Below are 13,609 nucleotides of genomic sequence, written 5' to 3'. Positions count from 1 at the left end.
TCCCAGTTGGGCTTCATCAATTCACTGAATCCATCCTTGCACATCCCATATTCTGTCACTGTGCTCCCAAAGAAATCTCTTATGCACAGGTTAAGTTCTTTTTTCTTTTCTTTGATACGGAGTCTCCCTGTGTCGCCCCGGCTGGAATGCAGTGGCGTGATCTCAGCTCACTACAACTTCCGCCTCCCGGGTTCAGGTAATTCTCTGCTACTCCTCCCGAGTAGCTGCGGTTACAGGTGCCCGCCACCACACCTGGCTAATTATTTTGTATTTTTAGTAGAGACGGGGTTTCACCATCTTGGCCAAGCTGGCCTTGAACTCCTGACCTGGTGATACACCCACCTTGGCCTCCCAAAGTGCTGCGATTACAGGCGTGAGCCACCATGCCCAGCCTGCAGAAGTTAAGTTCTAAAGTCAGCCTTTAGGTGAAAAACTGGGACTGGTCATTGGAAATCCCAGAAATCACCCAAAAAATGATATTGTAATGTGTATGTATAAACAACTAATGTATTTAATAGCATACTGAATATAATTTATATAGTAAGAATAATTTTACAGTTTACATAGAACAACCTTCACTCAGCAAATTAACTGTAGGAAATGAGACTCTTGAGAAAAAAGCAGATACACTGTGGAGTAGAATGCAAGCGGAATCACCTGTGCTACTAAATTTGTAACATTTCTCTCTCTCAGTTATATAATTAACTATAATCTCTGTTTTGTTTTGTTTTTGAGATAGAGTCTTGCTCTGTTGCTCAGGCTGGAGTGCAATGGCACAATCTTGGTTCACTGCAACCTCCATCTCCCAGGTTCCAGTGATTCTCCTGCCTCAGCCTCCCAAGAAGCTGGTACTACAGGCACCCACCACCACGTCTGGCTAGTTTTTTTTGTATCTTTAGTAGAGATGGGGTTTCACCATGTTGGCCAGGCTGGTCTCGAACTCCTGACCTCAAGTGATCCACCCACCTTGGCCTCCCAAGGGATTACAAGCATAAGCCACCGCACCTGGCCATAATCTCTTTTTATAACTAATCATATGCAGTCAAAACTGGGGCATTATCTATGGGACTCCTGAATAACCTGTGTCAGAAGGGTTCTTATTGCAGTCAAATACCCCCATTTTCTGACTGCTATCCAAATGCTCTACTGCTTCCCCGATGACCAGCCATACAGCTTCTGCTCTAATACTTTTGCTGCAAGCTCAGAACACTTTCCTATTACCTATTTTATTAATGTAATGTTTTCAAATTCTTGTTTTTTTTTGTTTTTGTTTTTGTTTTTTTGAGGAGTTTCGCTCTTTTGCCCAGGCTGGAGTGCAGTGGTGCAATCTCAGCTCACTGCAACCTCCACCTCTCGGGTTCAAGCAATTCTCCTGCCTCAGCCTCCCAAGTAGCTGGGATTATAGGCGCCTGCCATTATGCCTGGCTAATTTTTGTATTCTTAGTAGAGGCAGGGTTTTGCCATGTTGGCCAGGCTGGTCTCGAACTCCTGACCTCAGGTGAACCACTCTCCTCGGCTTCCCAAAGTGCTAGGATTACAGGCATGAGCCACCATGCCCAGCCAATATGTTTCCAAATTCTTTAAAGGAGCAAACCCTGTCCTTCTCACATATTGAAGGCTTTCTGAAAAATACTAGACTCTATCTTGCCCTCCGGCCTCACGTCCCAGCATGCCACTGAACATTGACAAGGAAATATAAAAAAACCTCAGGAAGAAAATGGGCCAATATACTTTGTAATAACTGTAAAGAATACAAACGAATCTTTGGATATTGCTCTCCCACTAGAAACAGCCATTTCGCTGGCTGGGCATGGTGGCTCACACCTCTAATCCCAGCATTTTGAGAGGCCGAGGCGGGCGGGTCATGAGGTCAGGAGTTTGAGACCAGCCTGGCCAATATGGTGAAACCCTGTTTCTACTAAAAATACAAAAAGTAGCCAGGCATGGTGGCACACGCCTGTAGTTACAGCTACTTGGGAGGCTGAGGTGGGAGAATCGCTTGAACCCGGAAGGCGGAGGTTGCAGTGAGCTGAGATCGCGCCAGTGCACTCCAGCCTTGGCAACAGAGTGAGACTCAGTCTCAAAAGAAATAGCCATTTCTCTTACCTGCCAGTTTAGACTGTAAATTTCATAGGCATAGGATAAAACTTGCAGTACAATCCATAGTAGAAGGTAAAACACTGGAGAGAGAAATGTTTTTATAATGCCAGAAACAGTTACTACAAAATAAACTGTAGGGCCTCCAGGATATACGAAGTGTGGGGCACCTACAGTAATCTCTTTGGCACTGCAAAGGGGCTCCTAATCTTTATTTTTCTTACCATAAAAAGAAAAGACTCTCCTTACCCTAAAGTCAACATGCAACTTGTGATCTCGGCAGATGGGGCAGGGATTCCCAGCAACTTTATTCCCACGCTGTAGAGAGAAAAAAACCAGCAGTTAAGGATGTTCAAACCCGTCAGAAAAAGTGCTGCTGTTACTGTTACTTGTGGCCTCTACCCCTACTCCACATCCCACTCTCAGAAACTCACAATACATGTTTTCCGAGTCCGCTGTGGGGGTACACCACCCTTGTGGTTGCGGCGGTAGTCAGCCCAGACAGGGCGAGAACCATATCGCTCCTGGTATTCTGAAATGAAAGATCATACAAGTTATTCCTGGGTGGGAGTGTAGTGGGTGGCTCTATCCACTTATCTTAAATCCTATCTGACCCTCCCTTTCCCCATTTAGAGGTACCTTCTGATTCCAGATATTTCCAGGGTTCATCCTTATAAGGAGAAATGGGAACTGGGGACAAAGAATCTTCCTCAGAGGGAGGTTTGGTGCAAAGAGTCTGGAGGGGAACCTATAAAGGAGCAGAAAAAAATAAAAGAATGAGTTCAAGGAAAGAACTCAATGGTTTGCTTATCACATTTTGGAAAGAGGGGGAATGCATACATATTGCATTAATGGAATATAACAGGAATACATATGTAAGTTAAGTATTTTTGTTGGGTTTAAACTGACATAAATCAACAACCACGCTCCTTTTCTACAACTGGATCCTGAAAGAAAAGCTAAGTTAGCAGATATATGCTGAAAAACAATCTTATTTCAGAAGACAATTAAAAAGTCTAGTACAAGGCCCAGCGCAGTGGCTCACGTCTGTAATCCCAGCACTTTGGGAGGCTGAGGCGGGCGGATCATGAGGTCAAGAGATCGAGATCATCCTGGCCAACATGGTGAAACCTCATCTCTACCAAAAATACAAAAAATTAGCTGGGCGTGGTGGCATGTGCCTGTAGTCCCAGCTACTCGGGAGGCTGAGGCAGGAGAATCGCTTGAACCCAGGAGGTGGAGGTTGCAGTGAGCCAAGATCGCACCACTGCACTCCAGCCTGGCAACAGAGTGAGACTCCATCTAAAGAAAAAAGAAAAAAAAAATCTAGTACATAAAAGGTAGTCCTGCTTTTTGGAAATGAATTGATTCTGGTGGAAGAATAAAGAGGAAGGATATCTAGGTTCTCGGAACCAAGATGTGTGGTGGGGAGGGGATGCTGAAGACAAGTGAGTCTCCAAATCAATCCAATGAAGTCACTGAGTTGCCCATTTTCATAAAAGCTGAAGGTCAACAATCTACAGGGCAGAACAAACTTGAGTCCTAACGCTAGTTTTAAAGCTATCAAGGCTGTTATTAAGTCTGTGTTGACCTCTGTCACCACTCTTCAGTCCCACTTTAGGGAGTGGCAGCTGGGCAAGCCTTTCTATCTCACCGTGCCCCACCAAGAACCTCCAGAGAGGTGAGTACACAAGACTGGAGGGAAACCTCAATTCAAAGGACGGAGTTAAGCTCTCATAACTCTGATAAGAAACTGATTTAATAAAGAGAGCTGAGAAACTGTCCTCAGGTCGTAAGAATATATCCTGACCTTACTGGGAAATAGCAAGGTGGGTAGAAATTAGGATCCCTAATTTCCCTAAGGACATTCCTGAGCAACACAGATTTAGACACGACCTGCACAGTTAAGAGCTGGTTGTGGCGCTCGCTTGGGGAGCACATATGTTACGCTAAAATTGCAACGATACAACATTAGCATGGCCCCTTAATTATTTAAATAATTTTCAAAAAGCTGGTTATGCATAACTGAGGGTGGACGGGGGTCAATTCTATCACTTAATTATTTTACTGAGATGGCATTTTGGAAGAAGGATGACACCTAACCCTGGGGCTTAGTCCTCGGCTCGGGATTAGAAAACGCGCGGTGTATGGGAGGGGATTGCTGGAAGTACTGCCTAGACAGCTAAGATATAAACACGTGGGAAGGTCTCCACTCGTGGATTCCTGACAGCGGAGCGACGACCTAGAGAAGGTATAACCAACTTGGGGTTGTGCAAAATGTCCTTCGAGAAGTTACCTGAACTCTGTGGGCACCTCGGAAGAGAGAAAGCATAGGAAGCCGCCTCAGCAGGGTGTTTAATACGGACGCCGCCATCTTAACGTACGCCCAGCACAGGAATGTAAGGAAAGGCAACTGCGCATGCTTCAGGAAACTGACTAGGGCAGGGCCAAGGACAAGCCCGCAGTGCGGAAGGCGGCCGCACGTTTGCGTCAGGACGGAAGCGTGAAAGGGAAGGGATGGGCGGAGAAGCTAATTTCAACTGCGTCACAATCGAATTAGACCTCAAAATTGCATTTTTTCTTGGCCAGTCACTACGACTCTTAGATCTCTTTGTTAGAGTTTGCCTTTTAAGCAATTTTGAAGGCGATTTTTATCGAGATCCTCTCAGTGCGCATGCTCCGGCACGTTTCTACCAACCCTGGGTGAGAAATGTTCTCCAGGGCGGAAGTGGCGGAAGCAGAGGAAAGGGAGGTGCTGGGCTCTCTGGTCACGCGCACGCAACAGGGAGGCAGAAAGGAGGCGGAAGAGAGTGCCGGGGAAGGGGCGGAGCAAAGGTGAAGTGAGACTAGCCAATCAGCTGGTGAATTGTCGTTTAGGTTGACCAATGAGTTCACGCCTCGCGTATAATGTCTCGCGACAAGGGCGTTTCACTAGCACGTTTGGGCGCGTTGGGCGGCGTCCGGGTATAAAAGACTCCACCCGAGCGGGCGGCCGCCATTCTGGGGTTCGTTTAGAGGTAAGTTTACCTACCTTGTTGTTTAGTGGGTAAAATTTTGTGGAGCGCGTTGGATCTGGGAAGCGGGGTAGGGATGGGTTCATTTGAGAGTCACGGCTTAAAGCGGCTGCGATCAGGATGGGACACAGAGGTTTGTTTGGGGACAGCAAAGATGGCATTTCTGGGTGTTTTGAAGCAACCCGTACTGATTACATCTTTCTCCCTTGTGTTCCTTTTATCCCAGGTTTGAATTTTCTCGGAGAAAGACAGGCCGACCACGAGGAAAACAGAAACAAGCCGCAGCAACATCTAAGCCCTTGAAAGGATCCTGAGAGAGGGGGGAAAGGGAAAACAGCAGCCACCAGCCCAACCACTTGTGTCTTCTGCCCCTTCCCACCTATCTTGCCCACCCCACCAGCCCACGCTGCTTGGGACTTGAAATCTGTGGCCGAAGGACCGTCACCACATAACTTGAAAAATAATCAACCACCCTCCCTTCCCAAACCACCCAAATTCACTCATCCAGCGTTTACTTTTTTGAATCCACTCAGAACTTTTTTCTGCGACCCCCCTCCCTAAATGGAGTTGGGTGGGGGGGGAAATGAATACTGAGTTGGCCTTTATTTTTTAAAAGACTTTTTGATCCAATGAGGCCCCCTAAATAATTGAGTTTTGGGTCCTGGTTGGTTGTTTTATTTTTTTTCCTCCAAAATTTTACCCCCTCCCCCCTGAGCCCGAGGTGCTGACGTCGCAAAAAAATTGGATAGTAAGTGTCGAATTTTCAAAAACCAGCCTTGCAACAAGAAGTCAACGTTTCCCGTTGTGAAACCAAAAATAATGAGAGGAAGAAATGAGACCATAGAACAAATAGAGAACTGGAGAAGGACCAATCTGGTCACTTAATCTCCATTAAAAAGGGCCTGTGGGTCTAAACAGTCTTGTTCTCTCTCCCCTACCACCTATCTCTTCCCTGCCCTGCTGCAGGCAAAGAGAGGGTGGAGGGAGGGCCAGCAAGTGAGGATTTTGATGGTTAACCCTTGGTAATCCAGCCAATTTCCAGACTGCCAAAGCCATACGTGTTTATATAAGGAGGAATGGTTACCTTCCTCTGGTTAGCAGCAGTCTTCGAAAGGGTTAATGAGCTCACATACAAGAGATGGTGGATCTTGTGGCCCAGAAGTACCACTTCTTTGTGTGTGAGACAAGCAGGGTGCCTTTCAATTTGCCAGATTAATAAGCAATCTGTACATAAAGATTGCAGGGTAAGGAGATGGGCAGAGAGAAATAATAGCTCGCTATAACTTTTTAAATGACTGTTAAATCCTCTCAATTTTAATGTAATTTGTTTGGGGTATATTTGTGTGGTTAAAATAGGTGGCAATCTAGGAATAAAGATTGCAAGACACTTAGGACAAAATATAATCTTAGTGCCAGTACATACAATAGTTGGGGAGGTAAAGAATGTCTTATAATTGTTGCAGATTGCATAGGTATTTAAAAGCAAAAGAGTGATTAACATTTTAACTTGATATTTTTTGGTGGGGGAGGTACAGTTAAATAGAGGGTGGAAAGGTTGGGTAATGTGGAATTTAGGAGTATAATTTTAAAAGCCATTTAGTGCAATTGAATGCTAGCTTTCTAAAAGATTTGTGTCGTTAAAAGGAATTTTTTTCTTCCCTGCTTCAATATGGCGACTTTCCTTGTCCTTTTGTCTTCCAAGCGGCGTTGCAGGTTGTGTCTTGACCCATTTTTTTTTTCCTGTCCTCCCACCTCAACCCTATTTGTTGAGAGGGGTCCAAGTCCTTCCTCCCCCTTTCCCTCTATAGGGAGGATGGGGGTGGTCGATGGTAGCCGGTTGAACCTCCGTTGCAAATTCAGTTCTTCCCTGCAGAAAATTGTTCTAATATTTTGATTGCTTTAATTTTCACTACGCTCTTACTGATCAAAATAGGTCAAAGATTATTCACGATGGGGAACTGGCTTTTGGCTTTTTTACTAAAAAGGTGTTTTTATAATGTAACTGAAGCTACCGGCAGAGCTGGGTGGCTTTTTAAAGTTCGAGTCCTCTTTCTCCATTACAAAATGGCGTCCCTCCGTCTTTGTTGTTTTTCTTCCCCTTTTGCCATCCTGAGCTTAGGGCCGCCCTAGAAACTTGGTCAAGGGGGAGGAGCAGCCTTGAAAGGTGATGTAATCAGCTTTCTTCCTCTTTTCTCCACCCTCTTGAAGCTCCACCCCTGAGCAGATGCCTTTGCACTCCCTGTGCTCGTGGCTGCTAGGGAGAAGACATTTTCCTAATTTTCATTATATAAAATACCTTAAAGGGATGAGAGCTTATAGGAATTAAGTATTAAGGCTGTCCATCTCCTTGGGTAGTTCTAGTTTTTATAGAACCAGTTTTTATTTTCACTTTCACTCATCACAACTGCTTGTAATTTTTCCCCACTTCAGCTGCCAGGGGTGAAAAAACAGGCAAACCCAAGACTGGGAAGCTTTGAGGATGTGTGTGAGCGTGTGTGTATGTATATATGTGTGTAGAGGGAGATGGGAAAGACACAAGGGCTTGCGAGAGTACCTTCGAGATAAACGGGCCTGATGACACTGAAATGTGCCATTTCTGCTCAGGAACCTGTCTTTGGGCCTCCTGCATTTGGTCGCTTTGTGTAATGAGAATCGGGGGAAGGTGGATACTTCTAGGACTTTCTTCTAAATCGCCCTCATTCCCACCTCTCAGTTTGGGGATAAACTGTATTCAGTGCTGTATCACGTTCTGCACTTGCTTAGTTCCTGTACATTGGTACTAGGATAAGAAGTGAATCTTTAGGAAAGGAGGCGGCAGTTGTAAACTCAAGGCAGGGGGAATCAAGCTACGGTTTCTGGTAAGCAAAACCTTTCTGGTATTACATTTCACAACTTTCATTTTTTTTTTTTCCCAAAGAGCCACCTTTTTTGAATTTCTTTTTCCTTCCCTTCTAAAAGAAATTCCTTGAAAGCATTAATGAAAAAATGATGTCCTCTTCATTTTTCAACTCATGCAGTGCTGTGGCAGTTGGTGCATGTTCAGAAGCCATGCCCTATCTGAGGGTGGTATTGGGTGTCTGGTTCCTTTCTTCCCCCAACTTTTTCAAAGCCAAATCTTTATCAGACTCTCCATATAATTTTAATTTTTAAAAGTCCTGCACTGAAGCGTGGAGGTTCTAGGCAGAATTGGAAAGCACAACTGCCCTGTGGTGACGTGGGTGAGACTTAGGGCTAATTTTCTACTGGGTACAGATTCTCAAATTATTACTTAAACTTCTGGATTGGATGGGAGGGACTCTTCCACATGTCTATTGACCACAAGTTTTTTTTGTTTTGTTTTGTTGTTTTTTTTTTCTTTTAAGCAGTTTGCCATGTGCCTCTGCAGCATATCTTCCTTGGGAGCTGAACATTCTACCCACTGGGGTTCCTGATATCTAGTGAGCCAGGGGATTAATAAAGAAGATCTTCCTTAACATAGGAGATGGGAAGCAAGGTCTACTAGGGGAACCACATCCATTCAGAGAATCTTGGAAAAGCTGATCCTTGTAGTTTGTGGCCAGAGTTCCAGTCTGGGGTCTTTTTCTATGAGTTGGGGTGGTGTATCATTTTGCATCTTTATTGAAAGGCAGATAAGCTTTTGAGGAGCTCATGTATCAGGTTTGCAAAATGACTTTGAGGGGTAGGGGCTTACTACTTGGAAGCAAGCTATGACCTTGTGATAAATCACCTGAGAGACATAATTCAGTCCACTATTGAGTCAAACTAGGAAATGCCTAAAACACTGAAGAAAGGAAGGGGAACATGAGTTAGGTACAAATCATTTTCATTTCCAGAAGTGCCTCTAAATTAAGGTAAATTTGGGAGTTTTTTCTCCTTTTGTTAGAAGACAGTTATTTTTTAAAGAACTCTGACTTGCACAGAATTTTTATCCTGAACCAATTCAGTCCTGTTCATTGGTAATGGATGTGGAATAACTTTAGCTATGCTGGATATTTTTTCACCCTATTTAATTGAATAGCCCTCAAGTAAAATTCATTTTGAAGGCAGGAGTTGGTGTCACAGACGTTTATCTCTGGTAAAAGTGGTAGAAAATTCCCCAGTGCCTTGTGCCAGTAGAGTATGGCTCTGCCTGAAACATCTCCATAAGGAAAGCATAGCTTAGGATGAGGTGGACGTAGGCCAGGGGGTTGCTCCCTCACTCCCCACCTTCTGTATGTTCTGCAGTCAAGGAAATAGCAGCTCATTAAAAAAAGACATAATCATGCCCTGGATTATTCGTGGTTCCAGAAAGCTTTCTCAAGCTTTCATTCTAGACTCCAGATCCTGAGTAGGTAATGTTACAACACTTAGTCACAGCCCCTGCCTTCCTTCATCAACTCAGTTTGCCTTCTCAGCTGTAGCCCTGTGCCCGGAATGTTGGACTTTACATTCCTTCCCACTTCAGTGCCTTGGAACTTGTTTGGTTTTTTCCCAAAATATACTGACTTCCAAGTAAGGAAACTAGGTTATAAGACACTTGGGGTCCTTAATTTTAAATAAGAATGAATCTGCCTAAAGGAAGGCCATCATGAGAAAAACCCACTTATATTTTATCAAGATTGGTGCTAATGAGACAAAATTTCACTTATATTTCCAAAATATAAGTAGTGGAAAATGAATGTTTAACACTAATTTTGCTTTGTCTCTTAGCTTCCCTTTGACTATTAATGTTTTTTATTCTTGTTTATACAAATGGGAATAAAAAAGTCCTTGGATCCCATTCCCAGCAGAGGGCTCTGGACAGAATTTAGCTTTGTACTCATTGGTCCATTTTTCTAAGACTGGCTCTTGTGTCTTGTCTCCCATCCTCTGAAGGAACACTTGAGCTCAGATGACAGTTTATTTAGTGTCTGAAGGAAATAGAGGTAGCTGGTCTATTTATTGGCTTAGCTTGCAGTTGGATATGCCAAAGGGAATTCTCCAGGGTTATATATATTCAGCCCTGGGTTTGAACCAGTCAAGTCAAGGGGAACTGGTTTGAAATGATGTTTAATTCAAGGCCTTTTGTCAAGTTGCATATATTTTGCTTTGGGAATCTAATGGTAGGTATGTGTGTGTATATTTAGAGTTTTAAAAATTTCTTAGTCTCTTGATTGCTTATGATATGTTATTATTGGAACCCATACATTGCTTTTCCAGTCTCCAACAGATGTGATATCTGTTTTATATGTCCCTTTATCATATCTCTTTATAGTTTCTATAGATCACTTTATATTATCTCACTACATGGGAAGAATACCTTTATTTCTGTGTCTGTGTAAGAATCACCATACTTGAGTGGATTTGGCCCACGAACGTCTAATCTTTTCCAGTATTCTCCTTGAATGTTTTTTCTCTGACCTCAGGTTCCACTTGTACTTGTAGAAGTTCCAGGGCAGCAGTGACTTCTCAACATTTCTTGCCTCATCTCTCCCTTTGTTCAGCCCACAGGTTATGATCTCCAGAGCCAAGATTATACTTCTTCCCTTCCTGGCTGCCTCCTCCCTGCTTCTGCTGCTGCTCGCCTAGGTTGTTAGGACCTCCACATTTGGAAATTTATTGACCTTTTTGTTGGGAGGACTAAAAGGCTGAGATTGTTATGCTTTTGTTTTTTCTTTTGTTTGAGAACAAATAGAATTAATTTGCATTATCTTACAAGAAACCTTTGTTTTTTCCGGCACAAAAATACTCATCTTTGTAAAATACTGATTTTTCTACCCTTCTGCTGGGATTGTGTCTGTTACCTCTGTGCTAGATGTAGGATGAGGAAGGTTTTGTTCTTGCCTCTTCCTTGCTACCCAGTGTTGGCCTTATTGCCCAAAGGCAGATATTGCTGAAATGGCTTTCTTTTTTGGTGGTTTTTTGTTTGTTTGTTTGTTTTTGAGACAGGGTCTTACTCTGTCGCTCAGGCTGGAGTGCAGTGGCACAATCACAGCTCATTGTAGCCTCAATGTCCCTGGGCTCAAGCAGTCCTCCCATTTTCCCACCTCAGCCTCCTGGGTAGCTGGGACTACAGGTGCACACCATCATACTCAGCTTATGTTTTGTAGAGATGAGGTTTCGCCATATTGCTGAGGCTGGTTTCAAACTCTTATGCTCAAGGAATCTGCCCACCTTGGCCTCCCAAAGTGCTGGGATTACAGGCATGAACCACAGCACCTGGCCTCTTTTTTGGTTCTTAGAAGCAAGTATTTAGAGGCAATGTAGATACAAATCCCAATCAGAACAATATTGATTGTAAATTACCTTTCTGGAACTTCAGTTCTGCCCTGTCCCATAAAAGGAGCTTAGCTTTTAACTAATTCTTTTTCCAACCTGGTCTAAAACAGCTGCTTAAAAGGGAATTTTTCTAGCATTTGACTTTATCTATTCCATTCTTTAGTTTCCATGGTTTTCAGTTTTAGGCTTTCCTAGGGGATCCACAGCGTGATTTTTGAGGAGACGACCAGATTTACATCTTTGCTTTTGAAAGCACAAACCACTAGCTTCCGTTTAACATGGAGACAGTAAAAACTTGTGCAGTGTTTGGTTAATGAGTGACAGTCTATTCAAGGCCTAGGAGAACCTGCTTGATTTCCTTGCATCCATTTGTCTCAATATCTGGCACCTACCTCCAGATCTCCTTAGGGAAGGATTCTGTTCAAGTTTTGTTTTGTTCTCTATCATCTACCACTTCAGCTGATAGATATCTTGCCTTATGTTGTGATTATGACTCTTAATGGGCTAAGATAAAAAGGAATCAACTCTTACAAGACATTTAGCTCAAACACCCAAGATTTGGCCCAATTTCTGTCAAGCTATAGGCTGTTTTTCAAGCCAAATTTTTCAGCAACTAGGGAAGACAGGACTTAACAATAGGTACAAATGCCCTGGAGAGTTGAACATCTTGTTATGAGAACTGAATCTTAGCTCTAGTATGATCTAGTGAAGTTCAGCCATCCTAGGAAGGATGCTGCTGGGAGGGAGGGACAGGTGTGCTGCTCTAGTCCTCCAATCGAATTGCTTTCCTGTTCAGTCACATATGCTCCCCATGTTTAACTTGCTAGGGCTATTTTCTCGGTAGTGGCAAGTGGTCTGTGTTGATTTTTCATATCTAAAAAATAGCATAGTTGAATAGTCACTATACTTTGTCAGATGTAGAGATGTGGTTTATTAGAGGGCCTACTCGGGTAGTCCTTGCCACCCATTTATTCTGTGGGTTTGTTTGTTTTGTCCTCTTACCATAGAAACCACCATCATGGGTTCTGGTCCCATAGACCCCAAAGAACTTCTCAAGGGCCTGGACAGCTTCCTTAACCGAGATGGGGAAGTCAAAAGTGTGGATGGGATTTCCAAGATCTTCAGGTGAGTCTTTACCCTTTTTTGGATTCATTGTGAGTAGAGAATATTGTGTGTTAAAATATGGCTGCAGTTGAGGCAGACTGGAATGATCCTGGAAAGGAAAGGGAAAGACAGTACAGTAGGATTAAAATCTAACAATTTTAGGGTAAGGGATAGGAAAAGATGATCACTTGGTTTCTGACCATAGTGGAAGCTGGAGATTTGGACGTCCACAGTCCCAAGGGAGTCATATGTTGGAATGAGAGCAGGGTAGCCTGGTAACAGAATTCTAGATTGTTTAGGTTCATGTTCCACCTACCTATAATGTTATTTTCTTTCAGGGATTCTCAGGTTCAGGGGAGAGTAAATAAGCCAGTCTTGAACAGACTATTAGGGACAGTTGTTGAGGGCTAGCCATATCACCTGGGGGCAGAATGACATTCATCCTGTGTGTTAGGGAGGCAGTGATGCTCTCCTCCCCAGGTCAGGGACTTCGGTGTCTCTGTTCTCCCATAAGTTTCCATGTTGCACTGGATCCATCCCATCCTCCTAGAGGTATATGTGACTCCCCCTCTCTGAAGCAAAGTCCCAAATCATCAGGAATCTCTAGGCAGTTCACAGATTAGAGAGGCGCTTTTGCTAAGAGAAGAGATACTGGCTGCTTCATTTCTAACCCTCACTCATATCCTGCAGTTTGATGAAGGAAGCACGAAAGATGGTGAGTCGATGCACTTACTTGAACATTCTCCTGCAGACCCGTTCACCAGAAATACTGATCAAGTAAGTGGGGATCTGGATGGTTGGAATGGGAAGATGTAGCTAAAAGATGGGGTGGTGAGGCATGGGGTTCCAGGGTCATTGATGGGAGACTGGGATCATGGGATGTGGTACTTTCAAAACCTAGAAAGGGCGTTACTGATAGACTCTCCTGCCTGCCTGCAGGTTTATTGACGTTGGTGGCTACAAACTTCTTAACAATTGGCTGACGTATTCAAAGACAACCAACAACATTCCCCTCCTCCAGCAAATACTACTGACCCTACAGCACCTACCACTCACTGTAGACCATCTCAAGCAGGTACCTTTAGTCTTTAAACCCTGATTCTTCTTTTTTTGGTTTAGTCTAACAGATGAAAACTCACACTGACTGATGTTGGCTG

The 13,609-nt window shown here is 43.7% G+C and overlaps 2 protein-coding genes and 1 long non-coding RNA gene across 3 annotated transcripts in view; 2 read left to right on the top strand and 1 right to left on the bottom strand.

Annotated features, from left to right (window-relative positions):
• The window catches only part of LOC105553118, a 5,117-nt gene extending 4,180 nt beyond the window's left edge, over positions 1–937 (top strand). Inside the window, exon 2 of the long non-coding RNA XR_001008101.1 lies at positions 903–937. This is a non-coding gene — a long non-coding RNA (uncharacterized LOC105553118). The remainder of the gene's footprint in view (positions 1–902) is intronic.
• The window catches only part of MRPS18B (mitochondrial ribosomal protein S18B), an 8,732-nt gene extending 3,715 nt beyond the window's left edge, over positions 1–5,017 (bottom strand). Inside the window, exons 1-4 of the mRNA XM_011999075.1 lie at positions 4,394–5,017; positions 2,737–2,845; positions 2,532–2,629; positions 2,325–2,415 (exon numbers count right to left, since the gene is read on the bottom strand). Coding sequence (XP_011854465.1) covers positions 2,325–2,415; positions 2,532–2,629; positions 2,737–2,845; positions 4,394–4,471 — 376 coding nt within the window. The 5' untranslated portion in view covers positions 4,472–5,017. The remainder of the gene's footprint in view (positions 1–2,324; positions 2,416–2,531; positions 2,630–2,736; positions 2,846–4,393) is intronic.
• A 76-nt stretch (positions 5,018–5,093) lies between these two features.
• PPP1R10 (protein phosphatase 1, regulatory subunit 10) overlaps positions 5,094–13,609 on the top strand; it is a 17,583-nt gene continuing 9,067 nt past the window's right edge. The window contains exons 1-5 of the mRNA XM_011999107.1: positions 5,094–5,114; positions 5,338–5,859; positions 12,356–12,473; positions 13,143–13,229; positions 13,392–13,527. Of these exons, the coding sequence (XP_011854497.1) occupies positions 12,367–12,473; positions 13,143–13,229; positions 13,392–13,527 (330 nt within the window). The 5' untranslated portion in view covers positions 5,094–5,114; positions 5,338–5,859; positions 12,356–12,366. The remainder of the gene's footprint in view (positions 5,115–5,337; positions 5,860–12,355; positions 12,474–13,142; positions 13,230–13,391; positions 13,528–13,609) is intronic.

Source organism: Mandrillus leucophaeus, unplaced genomic scaffold (genome assembly GCF_000951045.1).
Source record: "Mandrillus leucophaeus isolate KB7577 unplaced genomic scaffold, Mleu.le_1.0 Scaffold581, whole genome shotgun sequence".
In the NCBI taxonomy this organism is placed as follows: domain Eukaryota; kingdom Metazoa; phylum Chordata; class Mammalia; order Primates; family Cercopithecidae; genus Mandrillus; species Mandrillus leucophaeus.
Note: the sequence above shows the minus strand (reverse complement) of the source record. Positions and strands in the feature narration are given on the sequence as shown.